The sequence below is a fragment of the Diaphorina citri genome, unplaced genomic scaffold (assembly GCF_000475195.1).
Source record: "Diaphorina citri unplaced genomic scaffold, Diaci psyllid genome assembly version 1.1 scaffold8, whole genome shotgun sequence".
NCBI classification, from domain to species: Eukaryota; Metazoa; Arthropoda; class Insecta; order Hemiptera; family Psyllidae; genus Diaphorina; species Diaphorina citri.
Genome location: NW_007377447.1, coordinates 401,690 through 420,251, shown reverse-complemented (window position 1 = coordinate 420,251; position 18,562 = coordinate 401,690). Strand labels below are relative to the sequence as shown.

At 41.8% G+C, this 18,562-nt stretch overlaps 3 protein-coding genes and 1 pseudogene across 3 annotated transcripts; all 4 read left to right on the top strand.

Moving 5' to 3' along the window:
- The first annotated feature begins 1,558 nt into the window (after positions 1-1,558).
- On the top strand, positions 1,559-3,381 carry LOC103505081 (aminomethyltransferase, mitochondrial-like). Its single transcript, XM_008469393.2, has 3 exons — positions 1,559-1,655; positions 2,709-2,944; positions 3,137-3,381. Exons 1-3 carry the CDS (start codon positions 1,559-1,561, stop codon positions 3,236-3,238), a joined length of 435 nt encoding a protein of 144 aa, XP_008467615.2. The 3' UTR covers positions 3,239-3,381.
- Positions 3,382-4,474: 1,093 nt separating this feature from the next.
- LOC103505071 (aminomethyltransferase, mitochondrial-like) lies at positions 4,475-15,026 on the top strand. Its single transcript, XM_026820338.1, has 10 exons — positions 4,475-4,499; positions 5,322-5,567; positions 6,192-6,349; positions 6,866-7,185; positions 7,470-7,521; positions 9,328-9,640; positions 10,509-10,595; positions 14,025-14,096; positions 14,238-14,423; positions 14,998-15,026. The coding sequence occupies exons 1-10, from the start codon at positions 4,475-4,477 to the stop codon at positions 15,024-15,026; spliced, it is 1,488 nt and encodes a 495-aa protein (XP_026676139.1).
- Positions 9,768-9,885, top strand: LOC113465724 (annotated as a pseudogene).
- A 581-nt stretch (positions 15,027-15,607) lies between the features above and the next one.
- On the top strand, positions 15,608-18,556 carry LOC113465646. The gene is made up of 5 exons (XM_026820329.1): positions 15,608-15,700; positions 16,128-16,161; positions 16,372-16,613; positions 17,684-17,807; positions 18,393-18,556. The coding sequence occupies exons 1-5, from the start codon at positions 15,644-15,646 to the stop codon at positions 18,554-18,556; spliced, it is 621 nt and encodes a 206-aa protein (XP_026676130.1). The 5' UTR covers positions 15,608-15,643.
- The last annotated feature ends 6 nt before the right edge of the window (positions 18,557-18,562 follow it).

Below are 18,562 nucleotides of genomic sequence, written 5' to 3'. Positions count from 1 at the left end.
GTTGGGCGCCAATTGATATAGAAGGATAGGGTTGCCAATTGATATAGAAGGAAGAAAGGGTTGCCCCACGTTGGGCGCCAATTGATATAGAAGGATAGGGTTGCCAATTGATATAGAAGGAAGAAAGGGTTGCCCCACGTTGGGCGCCAATTGATATAGAAGGATAGGGTTGCCAATTGATATAGAAGGAAGAAAGGGTTGCCCCACGTTGGGCGCCAATTGATATAGAAGGATAGGGTTGCCAATTGATATAGAAGGAAGAAAGGGTTGCCCCACGTTGGGCGCCAATTGATATAGAAGGATAGGGTTGCCAATTGATATAGAAGGAAGAAAGGGTTGCCTTACGATGGGCGCCAATTGATATAGAAAGAGTAGGGGATAACCCATCCTTTATACCAAAAGTTGATAAGCCAAACCAGAGGAGGTCGTCTGTGGATTAGACGAGGCTTTGATAGACGAGGCAGATTCTGTGTCCCAATCTGAAAACTATCGATAGTGGAAATGACGAAGATGAATGATTTGAACTTATCAACTATTAAAAGAAGTATATTATGAAAGTTTAAATAAATCTGGTACACTTTTGCAAGATAAAAGAAAGAGATCAACTTAAACTTAGAGTACGAGAATTAACGAGGGGTGGCTAACACGGTAGGCACGAGTTATTTATATTTTGATTTGAATATGAGAATGTAGGTACTGGTAAAGGTAGGTACGTAGAAAGAAAAGTATGAACGAATTAGGACTTGGGCCTGGACTAACTAGTTAACCGTTCGATGGGTAGGTACTTATTCCTGGAGTAAGTATATGTAGGTATGTTCTGCAAAGAAGACGTAGACGTTGAACGAAGGTAAAGGTGAGTTTGGTTTCCGTTTGGAAAGGTTTATTAGGCCTTCCGTTTAGGGGAGTGAATTAGGAGAAAGCGCAAGAGGGAGTTTACCTCACGTTTGATTATCGTCCCTTGTATGAGTTTTGTAATTTTATAAACCCGACGGAGGGGTAACGGATTAGGTAGGTAGTATGAATACGGATGTAGACTAGTTTGATTTGGATAATTTTGGTAAAGTACGTATAGGTAAGTGCGTTTATAGAATAAACTGGTGGCGGTGCCAGGCCAGAGCCTGTTGATAGGTGTAGCCTTTTGACACCGGCCGGTTAGACCTTCCGTCTAACGATGAGAGTGACTATGTACACTCTTGGGAGTAACGTCTGTTATCCCTTTGACTTACTACGTACTGTGTGTATCGTCCGATACACGGGGTTTGACTGATAGTCTGAGATAAAGGGAATGATAGGTTGTGAAATGATAGATAGACGATATTTGGATTATATCGGGTCTATAAAGTTTGCTGTGGTTGAAAACAATAAGGGGCTCACGATTTGAACGTGGGCAGAATGGGAATGCGTAAGAGCTAGAAGGAACTCACCCTACGGAGTTGAGGCTTACGGCTTTCCGCTTATTCCGTTTGACAGGGGGATCCGTGGTAGATGATGATAACTGTAGTAATTACTTACGATAAGATAAAAGTACAAGATACCACCTTTGATTAGTAGAAATATGATGTCCTCGACTTTGGGCTTTGAACCTTTGCTACTGAAAGATGCCAACGAGAGAAGCGTGAAGAAATCTTGGATCAAGGATTCTCGAGAGTCTCCGAGTATTGACGATGCGAGGGAGAGATGAGAGGGGTAGTATGTTTAGACTTGAATAGGGTTACGGTTATTGGATTTGATAGGTATGAGAGTTAGTACCTTTGAGTGTTCAAAAGACGCGTTTTACGTTAGTTTTAAAAATAATAATTCCAGTTGGAAATAACAAAAATAAAAAGAAGTAAAAAAAAACTGATAAACAAAAGCTTTATTATTTGTTTATGTTGTAATTTGTAAAATTTTAGATTAAGCTAGTTTTCCGACCACCCTGTATATGTGAAGCTTCATTAATGGCCGGGACCACAATCTCAGTTTACACTTAGTTTAACTCTTGGATGAAGCAACCTGATAGGCTTAAAAGTTTGACATCAACCAATCAGATTGCCCTAAGGGATGGGTTAAGCTTCTACGAATCAGATTGTTCAATCCAAGAGTTAGCACTGTTTGTGGTCCTGGCCTAAAGATGTGTCCTCTGTCACTTCTAAACTATAAGTTTTAGCCTTGGATGCCCTTCGCACTCAACCTTTGCTATTTCTTTAGCAAGGGAAATTCAGGCTGGTATTCTCCCTGTTTAAAGTCCCCCAGCCAGATAATTCTACCCATGTAAATAGCTCAATTTAATCTCAGTTTTCCGCCCATTTTAATGTTACTGTACCCATTAGTGTAAAAGATGTTCAAAAATCTCGTTTTAGTTGTTAAGTTAGTACCTTTGAGTGTTCAAAAGACGCGTTTTACGTTAGTTTTAAAAATAATAATTCCAGTTGGAAATAACAAAAATAAAAAGAATTAAAAATAACTCTGATAAACAAAAGCTTTATTATTTGTTTATGTTGTAATTTGTAACAATTTTAGATTAAGCTAGTTTTCCGACCACCCTGTAACCCTGTATATGTGAAGCTTCATTAATGGCCGGAACCACAATCTCAGTTTACACTTAGTTTAACTCTTGGATGAAGTAACCTGATAGGCTTAAAAGTTTGAAATCAACCAATCAGATTGCCCTAAGGGATGGGTTCAGCTTCTACCAATGGATATTTACTCCCGTCTTCTCATATTTCCAGGAAAACGGCGCCGCGAAACAGGTGGCTTTCCGGGAGCGTCCATCATTCAGAGCCAAATCAAATCCGGAGTTTCCAGGAAACGTACCGGATTCACCAGTACGGGCGTTCCTATTCGGCCGGGATACGAAATATTCAACGCAAATGATCAACGCGTTGGGGCCATAACCAGTGGCTGCCCGTCACCGAGTTTGAAGAAAAATATCGCCATGGGCTACATCGAACCGGCGTACTCCAAGGTGGGAGTCGAGCTGTGGGTCCGCGTCAGAGACAAACGGGTGGATGTGAAAGTCACTAAGATGCCGTTTGTGAAGAGCAATTACTACACACCGCCCAAGTGAATGTTAATCAAACAGTATTAAATATATTACTTTCCTTATTATAGAATAAGGAAAGTAAAAAAAAAAGGGGACGAACCGGCGTACTCCAAGGTGGGAGTCGAGCTGTGGGTCCGCGTCAGAGACAAACGGGTGGATGTGAAAGTCACTAAGATGCCGTTTCTGAAGAGCAATTACCATACACCGCCCAAGTGAATGTTAATCAAACAGTATTACATATATTACTTTCCTTATTATAGAATAAGGAAAGTGAAAACAAGGGGGGAAAGGTTTGATACAGGGAACTGTACCAGGGCCGTATTTAAGGGGGCCGAGGGGCCCAGTCTCCTCCTTCGAGCTTCATTTTTCTTATGGTAAAAGTTAGGATAAAATAATACTCAAATAAGCATCATTCAATGGGATAAGGAAAGTCGTGTGATGTTCACACCAGATTTTTTACATAAAGCTAAATCAAAATTTTGAACGTGTACCTTCAAAATCAAGCCCCCCCAAAAATTTAGGCAAGAACCGCCAATGCCTTTACTGTAGGCCAGACATCACTGTTTGGACTCTCGGCCCCCTTGACAAAGTCCTGGATACGGCCCTGAACTGTAACATTGGCTGTAGTTGTAAGCTACAGCCAATATCTTCTTATAGTATGAACTCCTGTCAGGTCTGGATTCGAACCCAGGACTACTACTTGTTCTATTTCTCCAAGCCCCGCCCCCCATGACCTAAATACTCTGTTGGAAAAACTAAACTATCATGAAATAAATGAGCTGTTTACCCTCCCCTCCCTTCTTTATGTTTACCCTCTCTGTCTGTCTCTCTCTCTCTCTCCTACCTCTCTAGTCCTCGCTTCACCTAGAAGTTATCCCCTCACCCACCCTCTTTCTTTCTCTCTCTCTCCCTACACTTAGAGATTCCCCATCCGCTCTTTCTTTCTCTCTCTCTCTCCCTCCCTACACTTAGAGGTTCCCCATCCGCTCTCTTCATCTCTCTCCCGCCTGCTCCATGAATACATTCCCTGCTTTTTATTCCTTCCACAGAAAATATTGAAAAATAGTATGACAGACTTTCTGCACATGAAATAAAAAAGAATAAAAGTGAAAAGTGTGAAGTCATTTGTGCTACGGATCACTTGGATCTGAATAGCCTTAGGATTCATTGTGTATGTGTGTGTTTAACAGCACAATTTTCCTAATTTTGCCATGGTAAATAGGTACTAAAAATTTAGTGCAGAACAATGCCTACTTCAACCCCACTCTTACACCTAAACTCCAGCTTCTACGAATCAGATTGTTCAATCCAAGAGTTAGCACTGTTTGTGGTCCTGGCCTAAAGATGTGTCCACTGTCACTTCTAAACTATAAGTTTTAGCCTTAACTACAGCTTCTACGAATCAGATTGTTCAATCCAAGAGTTAGCACTGTTTGTGGTCCTGGCCTAAAGATGTGTCCACTGTCACTTCTAAACTGTGAGTTTTAGCCTTAACTATAAGTATAAGTATGTGGTCACCAGAGTGACTCGAATTGTTCTGACTTTATTGAAGAAAAAGAAGTTGGAGCGAAAATCCCTATTATCAGAACACACTTTTACAAGAAATTGTACCATTGATTGGAACACCCTGTATGTTACCTTAGAGATTAGCATTGTTATCTCTTGACCCAGGCGTCACAACATACACAGTGTCGTGTCTTCCCGCCTCAGTGGTCAAAACACTCGCTTTTTAAACAGGAGCGTCCAGGTTCGATCCCCGTATGGACTTTGGTTGAGTTGGAGCACGAATTAAAAGAGCTTGATGGTTAGATGGTAGAGAACGCCCCATGTATTGACGTATATAAAACATATTTTTAATATGAAAGTAGGTAGGTGATACCTATAAATTTTATACTTACCTTCTTGATGGTTAGATGGTAGAGAACGCCCCATGTATTGACGTATATAAAACATATTTTTAATATGAAAGTAGGTAGGTGATACCTATAAAATTTATACTTACCTTACCTACTTACATTAAATTTGTACAATTTTCATAAAATTTTCCCAAAAAAGCCTGTTCACAAAATAGGTACTTTTTAAAGTTTCTTTCCTTTTTCTCCGGGCTGTCTTTAGCTATAAATTTAAGGGGAAATGTTTTTCACTGATGTCTTTCACTATAGGTAGGTACCTACCTTTGATTTCTACATTAAATTTGTACAATTTTCATATAATTTTCCCAAAAAAGCCTGTTCACAAAATAGGTACTTTTTAAAGTTTCTTTCCTTTTTCTCCGGGCTGACTTTCGTGTTCTCCCCAGGCTCAAGCCCATCAGCCGAGCAACGCACACCGCTGTACGACCTCCATCTCAGCCATGGCGGCAAAATGGTCCCATTTGCCGGTTTCTCAATGCCGGTACAGTATGGCGCCGTGAGTATAACCGCCTCTCATTTGCACACACGAAGCAAGGTGTCTGTGTTTGACGTGTCGCATATGTTGCAGACGGTCGTCACCGGAAAACACCGCGAGGAGTGGCTCGAGTCGATTTGTGTCGCTGATGTTCATGGTAAGAATTTCAATTTTTCTTTTCCTAATACGTTTCTTTCAAAGGGGTTTCATAGAGGTGGGTAACTGTACACTGTAACAACGGAGATATTTTTCATTGTCCCGAAATGGAAAAGAGAAGGACAGGATAGGAGAAAGCCAGCCATTTTCCCACCTCACCCAGCCTGAGTGAGGTTCAGGTAACAATTTGAACAACCACGCGCAACGTTGCTTAACTTCAGTGACCATCAGAAATTGGTTCATTCTACATGCTATTGCCGCTGGCTAATTAATTATTTTTTGTTTTTCTTTATTTTTCTCACCAGAAATTGGTTCATTCTACATGCTATTGCCGCTGGCTAATTAATTATTTTTTGTTTTTCTTTATTTTTCTCACTACACATGGCCTTGGTGCTTAGCGTGCAAATAAATATACTCTGTTTATACTGCCAGAATGAGACTGAAAAGTCTCTTTACTCCCGCAGTCTAAACAAGGTCTCATGTATTTGGTACAAAATAGGTGTATTTTTTTATATATAAACTACGTTTATAAACACGACCAAATAAATAAATAAATTTCTCAGGGTTGGACCTATAAGGATCGAGCTTAAACTAATTAATTCCTTTTTCTGTTTCATTTCCTCAGAGTTGGATCCAGGCAAAGGTACTCTCAGCTTGTTCACAAATGAGCAGGGCGGTATTCAGGACGATCTCATTGTTACCAAGACACTAGAAGATAGTCTATTCCTCGTGTCTAATGCTTCTAGGAGGAAAGTGGATATGGACCTAATGGTTGCAGCCCAGGTGAGCATTTCAGCTGAATTTTTTTTCTGTCGTTCGATTACTGGGGTATAATACCCTTTCTTCTACTGTTGCTCAATGACCACGACCGGGGTATAAATACCTCAGGAAACGCTAAATTAGCAAGCCAAGTTAGCTTGAAAGGTAGCGCGCCTGTCTTTTAAGCGCTAGAGGTAACAGGTTCGATTACCGCCCGGGGAGAATTTTTTACTACATAAATAGATGAAAGACAATTAGGTAACTTAAAAAAAAGAGAAAAAAAGTGAGCTTTCGAGAATACATACTCAGATTCCTATCATCACGGAAATATATAAGGTTCGTTCTCAGAACGGCTGGCTTTTCTTCTCTCTTCCATTTCGGGACTATAAGAGCTCTGTTTTTACAGTTCCCTCTAGATTTTTTTTTTTTAATAATAACAAAAAAAAATCCTTTATTATTTAATGAATTTTAATCTAACTTCACAAAGTTTGGGTCTTTAATTAAAACTTATATCGAACTATCGATCTCATGTTATTTCAGGACCGGTTCAAATCCCTCGGGAAAGACATCCACCTTCAATTTCTCTCCGCAGAGGAACGCGGGCTGATAGCTGTTCAGGGTCCTCTGTCCAGTACCATACTTCAACGTCACACAGACTTGGATCTTAGCTCTCTCTACTTCATGACCAGCCGACCCTGTACTATAGCGGGAATACCGTGTACGCTAACCAGGGCTGGATATACGGGGGAGGATGGGGTGGAAATATCCGTGCCTGGGGAGCAGTGTACTCATATAGTGGAGGCGTTGCTGTCGGATGAAGATGTGAAACTAGCGGGTCTAGGAGCCAGGGATAGTTTGAGGTGAGTACATGAACCTAAAGTTTACGGGACCAGCGGTGATATCACGTTGAATACACCAGTTCCCCACGGATCACTGAAGTTAAGCAACGTTGTGCGTGGTTTGTATCTGAACGAGTAAATAGGAACAGTATGTTTCTATTTTATTTCTTGAGTAAGGCTGTAAAGGTGTAAAGTGTTTTTGTTGCAAATTAGAAATCACCTTTTCTTGTATTTATTATAATAATGTAAAATATATTTTTTATTCAAATTACTGTTGAATTTTATGATACATAAAAGTGTTTTAGTTCAATTAGATTGTTTGATGATCGAGACCGCAATCAGAGTAACTTAGCTCAAGTTAAACCGATTTATGATTGGCTTATTTTTATTCCAAGATTTTAAAATTGATCAATCAGATTACTTGATTTAATCCGTTTAGAAAGTTTAATCTGAAATTGCAATCTTGGCCATAGATAGATGATTTACTAGGGTTAACCCATCCTTTATACCAAAAGTTGATAAGCCAAACCAGTGGAGGTCGTCTGTGGATTAGACGAGGCTTAGATAGACGAGGCAGATTCTGTGTCCCAATCTGAAATCTATCTATAATGGAAATGACGAAGATGAATGATTTGAACTTATCAACTATTAAAAGAAGTATATTGTGAAAGTTTAAATAAATCAGATACACTTTTAGCAAGATAAAAGAAGGTGATAAACTTAAACTTAGAGTACGAGAATTAACGAGGATTGGCTAACACGGTAGGCACGAGTTAGATTTATTATAGTTTGATTTGAATAAGAAGGTACTGGTAAAGGTAGGTACGTGGTCTGAGAAGTATGATCGAATTAGGACTTAGACCTGGACTAACTAGTTAACTATTTGATGGGTAGGTGCTTATTCCTGGAGTAAGTATAGGTAGGTATGTTCTGCAAAGAAGACGTAGTCGTTGAACGAAGGTAACGATGAGTTTGGTTCCCGTTTGGAAAAGGTTTTTTAATTAGGCCTTCCGTTTAGGGGAGTGAATTAGGAGAAAGTGAAAGAGGGAGCTTAACCTCACGTTTGTTTTCGTCCCTTGTAAGAGCTGTGTAATTTTATAAACCCGACGCAGGGGCAACGGATTATGTAGGTAGTATGAATGTGGACGTGGACTAGTTTGATTTGGATAATTATGTAAAAGAAGTTATCCCCTCCCCCCCCCTCTCTCTCTCTCTCTCTCTCTCCCTAAACTTAGAGGTTCCCCATCCGCTCTCTTCATCTCTCTCCCGCTCTCTCTCTCTCTCTCTCTCTCTCCCTACACTTAGAGGTTCCCCATCCGCTCTTCATCTCTCTCCCGCTCTCTCTCTTTCTCTCTCTCTCTCTCTCTCTCTCTCTCTCCCTACCACCTCTAGGCTCCCACAAGTAATAGCTACAAATCATAGAGAACGTCACGTCAGAAAGAGAGAGAGAGAGAGAGCAAACGAATAGACAGAAAAAAATAGGAATAGAGAGAGCGAGCAAGAGAAATAGAGAGAGCTGGGGAACAAGGTACATAAGTAAAAGGAGAAAAGAAAAGAGGGAGCGTTCATTTCTAGCAAGAAAGAAGAAGACAATCTCAATCTAGGTAGGTAAATGATATTAGTTTTTACTGCTCAAAGAGTACTCTAAAGAGCTACAAGAGGGAGAGAGAGAGAGAGGGGGGGGAAATGGAGTGGGGAAGAGAGAGTAAAAGAGAAAATGAGGGAGAGAGGGGGCTAAGAGAAGAGAGAGACTTGTTAGGAGGAGGAAGGTAGAGAGAGGTGGAGAAAGGAGAAGAAAGAAAGAGAGCTGATAGGAGTAGGAAGGTAGAGAGGTGGAGAAAGAAAGAGAGAGAGAGAGAGCTGAGAGGTGGAGAAAGGTAGAGAGAGAGAGAGGGGGGGGAAATGGAGTGGGGAAGAGAGAGTAAAAGAGAAAATGAGGGAGAGAGGGGGCTAAGAGAAGAGAGAGAGACTTGTTAGGAGGAGGAAGGTAGAGAGAAGTGGAGAAAGGAGAAGAAAGAAAGAGAGAGCTGAGAGCTGGTAGGAGTAGGAAGGTAGGAATAACAAAAAAAATCCTTTATTATTTAATGAATTTTAATCTAACTTCACAAAGTTTGGGTCTTTAATTAAAACTTATATCGAACTATTGATCTCTTGTTATTTCAGGACCGGTTCAAATCCCTCGGGAAAGACATCCACCTTCAATTTCTCTCCCCAGAGGAACGCGGGCTGATAGCTGTTCAGGGTCCTCTGTCCAGTACCATACTTCAACGTCACACAGACTTGGATCTCAGCTCTCTCTACTTCATGACCAGCCGACCCTGTACTATAGCGGGAATACCGTGTACGCTAACCAGGGCTGGATATACGGGGGAGGATGGGGTGGAAATATCCGTGCCTGGGGAGCAGTGTACTCATATAGTGGAGGCGTTGCTGTCGGATGAAGATGTGAAACTAGCGGGTCTAGGAGCCAGGGATAGTTTGAGGTGAGTACATGAACCTAAAGTTTACGGGACCAGCGGTGATATCACGTTGAATACACCAGTTCCCCACGGATCACTGAAGTTAAACGTTTGAGGTGAGTACATGAACCTAAAGTTTACGGGACCAGCGGTGATATCACGTTGAATACACCAGTTCCCCACGGATCACTGAAGTTGAACAACGTTGCGCGTGGTTAGTACCTGGATGGTGACCATCTGGGGAATCCGCGTGCTGCTGGGTTCTCGGCTCCTCTCAGGCTGGATAAGGTTAAATTGAGGAGGCGGGAAGGTTGTCGCCGAGAAGGCCCGAGTTGTTATTAAAAGTTACGTCGTAGCTATGACATGTAAATGCGCTTAGCGACCGGTGCCAGCATGGTAGGTAAACATTGGTTGTTAGGATTATTGAGATATGTATTGGGGAAAAATACTACAATGCTGCAGTGAGCACCAAAGTTGTGACATAATAACACAAAGAAATTGCATTTACATTTTTTACTATAGGTAAGTGGACAATGTGGACATACATACATACATATACTTATACTTGGACAGATAAGTAAGTGGATGGGAATGATATGGATGAAACTACAAGTCCTGTTGAAGCTGGACTTGTTTGGACTATAGGTAAGTGGACAATGTGGACATACATACAGACAGACAGACATACTTGGACAGATAAGTGGTCGCATGTTTTCAACCCAGCACCTCCGAGTCAAAAGCCAAGGTCCTTGATCACTCGGGTCACAGAACATACAGGTAGTAGAAGGGTTGGTTTATTGAATCAAATTTATTTCAATTGTTCAGTTGTGAAGGAAAGTCTTGTTAGAATCCGTTAGATGAACAAATTAAATTTTTTTCAAGGAGACATTCGAATTTTTATTTTATTTTTTTATGGGAATGATATGGATGAAACTACAAGTCCTGTTGAAGCTGGACTTGTTTGGACTATAGGTAAGTGGACAATGTGGACATACATACATACAGACAGACAGACATACATACATACATACATACATACATACATACATACATACATACATACATACATACATACATACATACATACATACTTGGACAGATAAGTAAGTGATCGCATGTTTTAGTACTTAGATACATACATACATACATACATACATACATACATACATACATACTTGGACAGATAAGTAAGTGATCGCATGTTTTCAACCCAGCACCTCCGAGTCAAAAGCCGAGGTCCTTGATCACTCGGGTCACAGAACATACAGGTAGTAGAAGGGTTGGTTTATTGAATCAAATTTATTTAAATTGTTCAGTTGTGAAGGAAAGTCTTGTTAGAATCCATTGGTTAGGTAGTTACCTTGTTTTCGCGTCACAAAATGTCACTAGATTGTACGTGATAAGGGCAACTCTTTTCAGGTTTGTTTGTTCGGCTAAGTCGAAAGTTTAAACTTTTTTCCTTTTGTGTCGGAAAAATATCACACGCGTTTGGCAAGTTTTTTGCCTTCGTGTGCTGGCGAAATTAGGTCCCGAGTGATAGTGTGCTAATGTGTTGGTGTTCGTACAAACATAATTATCACTGGCGGAAAATTCGTAGCCTCGCGTAGCGCGACGACACCTCTTGAACACTTGAGAAAAATTTTCATTTAATTTTCCCGATCAAGAGGTTTCTTTTTCGACCTAAGCAGAAAACCCACAGCATGGCGCACCAGTCATAAAAAAGGTCGCAAGATGTGTGACTTTGTTAAATTTATTTGACACGTGTGTGACAATCAGCAATGGATCATTGGATACAACAATAAGTAGTGACTTTAGTGACTAATTAATCGGAGCTTATTGATCTTTTTACACTTCTTTCGAAGGCGTCTTTCTTCATTCAAATCCAATATCAATTATTGCCTAAGGCAGTTTCTTGAGCGTCTTTTCGGCCATAAGGCGACACGCAAGCCTCTGGGTTTTGTGATGCATATAATTATTACGAGCTGCGTACCAAGGAGGCTCAGGAATCAGGATCTGTCATTAATAGAATAGGTATCCCAATACACACATTCAATCCGTTTTCTTCCATCATTTGCAGTTTCTTCCATTCTTCCATCATTTGTAGTTTCTTCCATTCTTCCATCATTTGTAGTTTCTTCCATTCTTCCATCATTTGTAGTTTTTTTCCTCTACTATGCACCTGAAAACGGCTACTTGGTCTGTGGCGTGTAATATCAATCAAATCTCGGACGCTTTGTGGTAAAGCAGAGCTTTTTCAGAACTTTAATGGATATCACAGCAGTGCCTCCTTTGCAATCAATTTCCATACTTAAATAATCTTTTTACACTAGCGAACAGTGGCTGGTAATGCCGCCACTGATCGCTACTCGATCAAAGTAGCTACTCCGTTGTCCTCACGAGGTTCACTGCACCCCGAACTCCAAGCACAGAGCCGGAAAAACTTCGACCCCGCCGGGATGCGAACTTGGGACCTTTGACGTACAAACCTAGTGTGATACCCAGTCACTGATGCTACCATTAAAGTACGTATAATTACATTTTAGGTACAACATGCCATGTAGGTTTGATTGACCCAAGCGATATAAAGTTTGTTCGTGTCAATAAAAACTTCGTCATGGTGCATTTTGACTGTGTTGACTTTTACTTTATCTGTTGTTCCCATTAGATTGTTTGTGTTATAGGGACAGTGACGTGGTGTGAGCTTTTCAAAAGGGGAAGTTATAAACCCATATTTAGGATGTGGCTGGTAATGCCGCCACTGATCGCTACTCGATCAAAGTAGCTACTCGGTTGTCCTCACGAGGTTCAGTGCACCCCGAACTCCAAGCACAGAGCCGAAAAAACTTCGACCCCGCCGGGATTCGAACTCGGGACCTTCGGCGTACAAACCTAGTGTGATACCCAGTCACTGATGCAGTGATGCTACCATTAAAGTACGTATAATTATTACATTTTAGGTACAACATGCCATGTAGGTTTGATTGACCCAAGCGATATAAAGTTTTTTCGTGTCAATAAAAACTTTGTCATGGTGCATTTTGACTGTGTTGACTTTTACTTTATCTGTTGTTCCTATTAGATTGTTTGTGTCATAGGGACAGTGACGTGGTGTGAGCTTTTTAAAAGGGGAAGTTATAAACCCATATTTAGTATACCGATCTGCTGGTGGTCTCAGAATTGTCAGCTCCCATGGCACAGTGGTCACTGCTCTCGCCTTGCACGCGGGAGACCCGGGTTCGATCCCCGACGGGGTCAAAAAAATTGTATCAATGATTGATTCCGTGACCGGCTGTTGCGGAGCCCACTCAGCCTCGCGGGGTAGAGAATGCCATAGGCATTAACCCCACCCTTGATCAAACTTTATTTTGTACCTTAATTTATGTTACTATTTGTATACCTATATCTATTTTGTAAATAAAGTTTGATCCAACTGTTTAATAATACTGTTCAATATTAGCTATGAATGTCCATAGCGACCGGTGCCAGCATGGTAGGTAAACATTTTGTGCTGGATTATTGAGATAAACATAATATGTATTTTTGGAAACTCCTACAATGCTGCAGTGATCATCAAAGCTCTCCCCTGAGCCCTAGCGTCCATTTAGCACACACCACTAAGGTTGTGTGACTCGAAAATAGAGGGACTGCGTTTTTTGTAAGAATAATAAATTCGTAGTGGTCTACAGGTGTAGGATGTTGTACGGGTGTCACAGACATGTGAGGGAAATTGTCATTGACAATAAGGACAGGGAGTTTTAGCTAATAGCCTTTAGGAATGAGGTACTGTATTCATTTGTCGGAAAAGTCACAAATTTGGTTCGGGGAAGGTTTTTTGGGTCACTAAAAGTGTATCCACACATAATAGACCGTCGACTGTGTGTGGATTTTTTCAAGAGGTTTGACAGAGGGAGCTGTAACTGCTGAAATCGTCCCGACAGCGAAGAGAAGGAAAACACGATAGGAGAAAGTCAGCCGTTGTGAGAAAGAACCTTATAAAGTCACAAATTTGGTTCGGGGAAGGTTTTTTGGGTCACTAAAAGTGTATCCACACATAAATGACCGTCGACTGTGTGTGGATTTTTTTAAGAAGTTTGACAGAGGGAGCTGTAACTGCTGAAGTCGTCCCGACAGCGAAGAGAAGGAAGACACGATAGGAGAAAGTCAGCCGTTGTGAGAACGAACCTTATCCGTTCAGAATAAAATCCGCCCCGGGCGGCAATCGAACCCGCGACTCAGCGCTTACAAGGTATTCGAGTTTTCTTCAAAGAAATGTCAATCTTTGCGCCTTCGCAGCGTTCAGAATAAAATCCGCCCCGGGCGGCAATCGAACCCGCGACTCAGCGCTTACAAGGCAGACACGCTACCATAACTATTAAGCTGGCGTATTCGTGTTTTCTTCAGAGAAATGTCAGTCTTCGCACCTTTGCAGAGCCGCACCAGTTCTTATGATAGACATAATACCCAACTTGGAAGGTAACACGAAAGGAAATATGAAGGGTGAAATTAAAGCGTTCAGAATAAAATCCGCCCCGGGCGGCAATCGAACCCGCGACTCAGCGCTTACAAGGCAGACACGCTACCATAACTAAGCTGGCGTATTCGAGTTTTCTTCAGAGAAATGTCAGTCTTCGCACCTTCGCAGAGCCGCACCAGTTCTTATGATAGACATAATACCCAACTTGGAAGGTAACACGAAAGGAAATATGAAGGGTGAAATTAAAGAAAAAAGTTTTGAAAAATCTAAAACCATAGTGAACGTGAAAGCGGAACAATCGATAAATATCCTGAATGACGAGAAAGGTACAAAAATGCTGCATGCAATGAAACAACAGAAGGTCACTTTTTGTCTGCTTTCCAGAAGGTTAGGTAGTTACCTTGTTTTCGCGTCACAAAATGTCACTAGATTGTACGTGATAAGGGCAACTCTTTTCAGGTTTGTTTGTTCGGCCAAGTCGAAAGTTTAAACTTTTTTCCTTTTGTGTCGGAGAAATATCACACGCGTTTGGCAAGTTTTTTGCCTTCGTGTGCTGGCGAAATTAGGTCCCGAGTGATAGTGTGCTAATGTGTTGGTGTTCGTACAAACATAATTATCACTGGCGGAAAATTCGTAGCCTCGCGTAGCGCGACGACACCTCTTGAACTCTTGAGAAAAATTTTCATTCAATTTTCCCGATCAAGAGGTTTTTTTTTTCGACCTAAGCAGAAAACCCACAGCATGGCGCACCAGTCATAAAAAAGGTCGCAAGATGTGTGAATTTGTTAAATTTATTTGACACGTGTGTGACAATCAGCAATGGATCATTGGATACAACAATAAGTGACTTTAGTGACTAATTAATCGGAGCTTATTGATCTTTTTACACTTCTTTCGAAGGCGTCAATCCAATATCAATTATTGCCTAAGGCAGTTTCTTGAGCGTCTTTTCGGCCATAGGAGCTTATTGATCTTTTTACACTTCTTTCGAAGGCGTCTTTCTTCATTCAAATCCAATATCAATTATTGCCTAAGGCAGTTTCTTGATTATTGCCTAAGCCAGTTTCTTGAGCGTCTTTTCGGCCATAAAAAAAAAGAAAGAAAAGAAAAAGAAGAAGAAGAAGAAGAAGAAGAAGAAGAACAACAACAAGAACAAAATCTTATCGACCGACCAGGTGAAGCCAAATCAAGCAACCAAGCATGGAACACAAGTCCCCCTCCTCACCTTCTCTCCTCCGGGGCAAACTCGGTTCGAAAAGTTTCAAGCCGATCCGTTCCGACAGTTGTAAAGTTCTGCCGGTACCCCAACATAATCCAAACAAGCGACCGAGCCTGGTCGAATCCCTATCGTTCTATATGAAGAATACAAGCCTGGATCAGGAAGCGACAGGCGTGGACTCCACTTCGCCACAAACAAGCGACCGAGCCTGGTCGAATCCCTATCGTTCTATATGAAGAATACGAGCCTGGATCAGGAAGCGACAGGCGTGGACTCCACTTCGCCCCAAACAAGCGACCGAGCCTGGTCGAATCCCTATCGTTCTATATGAAGAATACGAGCCTGGATCAGGAAGCGACAGGCGTGGACTCCACCTCGCCCAAGGTAAGGAAGAGTTACCTCTGATAGGATTAAAGGACTTTTCAGTTTTATCAGAAAGAACGAAAAAGCAAGACTTTTTTTTGAAGAGGTTTGATAGAGGGATCTGTAACGGCTAACGGCACTTCGCCCAAGGTAAGGAAGAGTTACCTCTGATAGGATTAAGGGACTTTTCAGTTTTATCAGAAAGAACGAAAAAGCAAGACTTTTTTGAGGAGGTTTGATAGAGGGATCTATAACGGCTAAGGTTTGCCGTTCTGAGGAAAACATTCGTTCAGGATAAAATCCGCCCCGGGCGGCAATCGAACCCGGGACCTAGCACTTGCCACTCACCCAGAGCCCTTTTTCGAGTGTGTTGATGTGTTCTACAAGCTACTGACCCTAGCTGTTTTCCCATTTTCTCACTACATGGTTGTTTTTCTTCATTTTCCAGACACCAAAACGCATCATAAGCACGTGGAAAACTGTGTGTGACAATACCTGGATGGTGACCATCTGGGGAATCCGCGTGCTGCTGGGTTCTCGGCTCCTCTCAGGCTGGATAAGGTTAAATTGAGGAGGCGGGTAGCTTGTCGCCGAGAAGGCCTGAGTTGTTATTAAAAGTTACGTTAAACCCCTATACTGTTACACCCAAAGGAACTCCAACCAGGGACTTTTATGTTCACAGATTGGAGGCTTGTGTGACAAGTCCAAGGATCGAACCCGGGAACTTATCAAGAAGTGGAAGACTGGGGAGGCAGACAGCAGGGATCAGGGAAGTGATGGTACGAGGAAGGAGGAGGAGACGGATGGAGGGGGAGGAGGAGGAGGAGTGAGGAGTGAAAAGACGTGGAGTGTGCATGTGTGGGGTGAGTATGAGCCAGCCTCTGTGGCTGAGTGGTTAAGAACACTGACTCTCAACCTGGGGTGCATGTGTGGGGTGAGTATGAGCCAGTGTGTGACAAGTCCAAGGATCGAACCCGGGAACTTATCAAGAAGTGGAAGACTGGGGAGGCAGACAGCAGGGATCAGGGAAGTGATGGCACGAGGAAGGAGGAGGAGACGGATGGAGGAGGGGGAGGAGGAGTGAGGAGTGAAAAGACGTGGAGTGTGCATGTGTGGGGTGAGTATAAGCCAGCCTCCACTGAAGTTAAGCAACGTTGAGCGTGGATAGTACTTGGATGGGTGACCGCTTGGGAACACCACGTAACGTTGGCGTCTTTTTTTTTCGATTTGGACTTTTGGGGACCCTGTAGGAAACATTTTTCTGCTTGAGTTCTACAGTTCACTGAACCACGATTTATTTTTCCCCTGCCCTGCCGTGGTGGCGTAGTGGTCAAGATGCTCGCTTGGTTAACAGGAGGGCGTGGGTTTGATCCCAGCCGAGGCATGAAATTTTATCCTCATTTATTTGAGAATTTGACCCATAATAATGGAGCTCTAACCTCTAAGGGTTAGGTGGTAGAGAACGCCTCCAACGTTAGCCTCGCCTAGTGGTTCTTTCCACTCAAGGGTCTATTATAAAAGGGCTTTAAATTTTTGAATCGATGCATAAATTCCGGACAACCTGTTGAAAATGGCAATAATGAAGATAACTCACCTCTAGTTTAACATTGATAGGTTGTACACTAGCGACCTCTGTGTCTGTCATTGCCACTAGCTCCCCCAGCTGTACATCTCTCAGTTCTAAGTCAGACCGCAGTTGCGTCACTTGATTTTTCACGCCGAATCGAATGGTAAAACTTTTAGAACTGTCCGACTTACAGTTGAGAAGTTTAATGTAATAGAAAGTCGTGTGATGCTCACACCAGATTTTTTCGAATGATATTTTATGCTTTTCTTCTTGGGATTCTTTTACGGATAATTGAGTGATTGTACTTTCTGTCGGCCTAATGGAACTTGGCCTGGCACACTGCCGTGTGCTCAGATTTTTGGTCCTCCTAGTTTTCTTGACCAGTATACCAGTACCCCTAAAATAAGGTTATTAATTCTCAATTCTATTTTCCGCAGAGGATCCGAAGGTTTGCGGAGTGGTCGGAAAATTGCGGCGAATATTTTGTGGTGGAGCAAATCAGATGCGGATTCCTCGATACGTTCATTTCTAGCAAGAAAGAAGAAGACAATCTCAATCTAGGTAGGTAAATGATATTAGTTTTTACTGCTCGAAGAGCTATCTACGTTGACACTGAACGATTTTTTTTTGTTCCCGTCACGAATTTTTCTTCGTGAGGCGTATTTGAATGAATGGACGTGTTCACATTGCCAACGAAGAAAAATTTGGAAAAATTGTAACTTCGGAGAAAGAAATAGGGATGGCTTGAAGGGATCTACAGGTATAACTTTTTCGATGTTTCCAACCCTCTGGTCTCTAACCATAAAAAAAAGAAAAGAAAATCATTACCTCTAGGTACCACTAGGTATAACTACCTACTATGTCTTATTGTGGTCAATTTCCGTTCTCAGAACAGCTGGCTTTCTCCTATCCTGTCTTTCTTATCTCTTCGCTTTCGGGACGATAAGAGCTCGGCAGTTACAGTTTCCTCTGTCCAACCTCTTGAAAAAGAGTCAACAAATCTCTCGCGTAAATCATCTCTCTCCTGTTGAACTTTCTCAAAGGCAACTTCCAATGCATTATGAACACATTTCATTTGCGCCAGATCCTGACGAGCCTTGGTCAAATGCTTCTTTACGTTCTGAAACCAGAGGAAAATACCAAGAGTCCTAGAAAAAATCTACATAGATCAAGACCATTGGCTGAAGAAGTGGAACGAACTAATTAAAGGTGCTGCCAGTCTCAACTCTTTTCCCCTGTGGGTGCAATACTTTCCGCGTATTCTATTCCAAGCTATCAATAAAAGCGGTAAGTCATTCAACGTCAATTAATTTCTT

What these genes read in the sequence shown, in the direction of transcription:
- LOC103505081 (XM_008469393.2), top strand. Translation starts at nt 1,559, where the DNA reads ATGTCCTCGACTTTGGGCTTTGAACCTTTGCTACTGAAAGATGCCAAC. An exon ending in GGATTCTCGAGAGTCTCCGA is followed by an intron (nt 1,656 to 2,708) that starts GTATTGACGATG and finishes TCATATTTCCAG; the next exon opens with GAAAACGGCGCCGCGAAACA. An exon ending in TCGAACCGGCGTACTCCAAG is followed by an intron (nt 2,945 to 3,136) that starts GTGGGAGTCGAG and finishes GCGTACTCCAAG; the next exon opens with GTGGGAGTCGAGCTGTGGGT.
- LOC103505071 (XM_026820338.1), top strand. Translation starts at nt 4,475, where the DNA reads ATGTGTCCACTGTCACTTCTAAACT. An exon ending in TCCACTGTCACTTCTAAACT is followed by an intron (nt 4,500 to 5,321) that starts GTGAGTTTTAGC and finishes TGTTCTCCCCAG; the next exon opens with GCTCAAGCCCATCAGCCGAG. An exon ending in CATAATACCCAACTTGGAAG is followed by an intron (nt 14,097 to 14,237) that starts GTAACACGAAAG and finishes AGTTTTCTTCAG; the next exon opens with AGAAATGTCAGTCTTCGCAC.
- LOC113465646 (XM_026820329.1), top strand. Translation starts at nt 15,644, where the DNA reads ATGAAGAATACGAGCCTGGATCAGGAAGCGACAGGCGTGGACTCCACC. An exon ending in CATAAGCACGTGGAAAACTG is followed by an intron (nt 16,162 to 16,371) that starts TGTGTGACAATA and finishes AGATTGGAGGCT; the next exon opens with TGTGTGACAAGTCCAAGGAT. An exon ending in ACCTGGGGTGCATGTGTGGG is followed by an intron (nt 16,614 to 17,683) that starts GTGAGTATGAGC and finishes TATTTTCCGCAG; the next exon opens with AGGATCCGAAGGTTTGCGGA.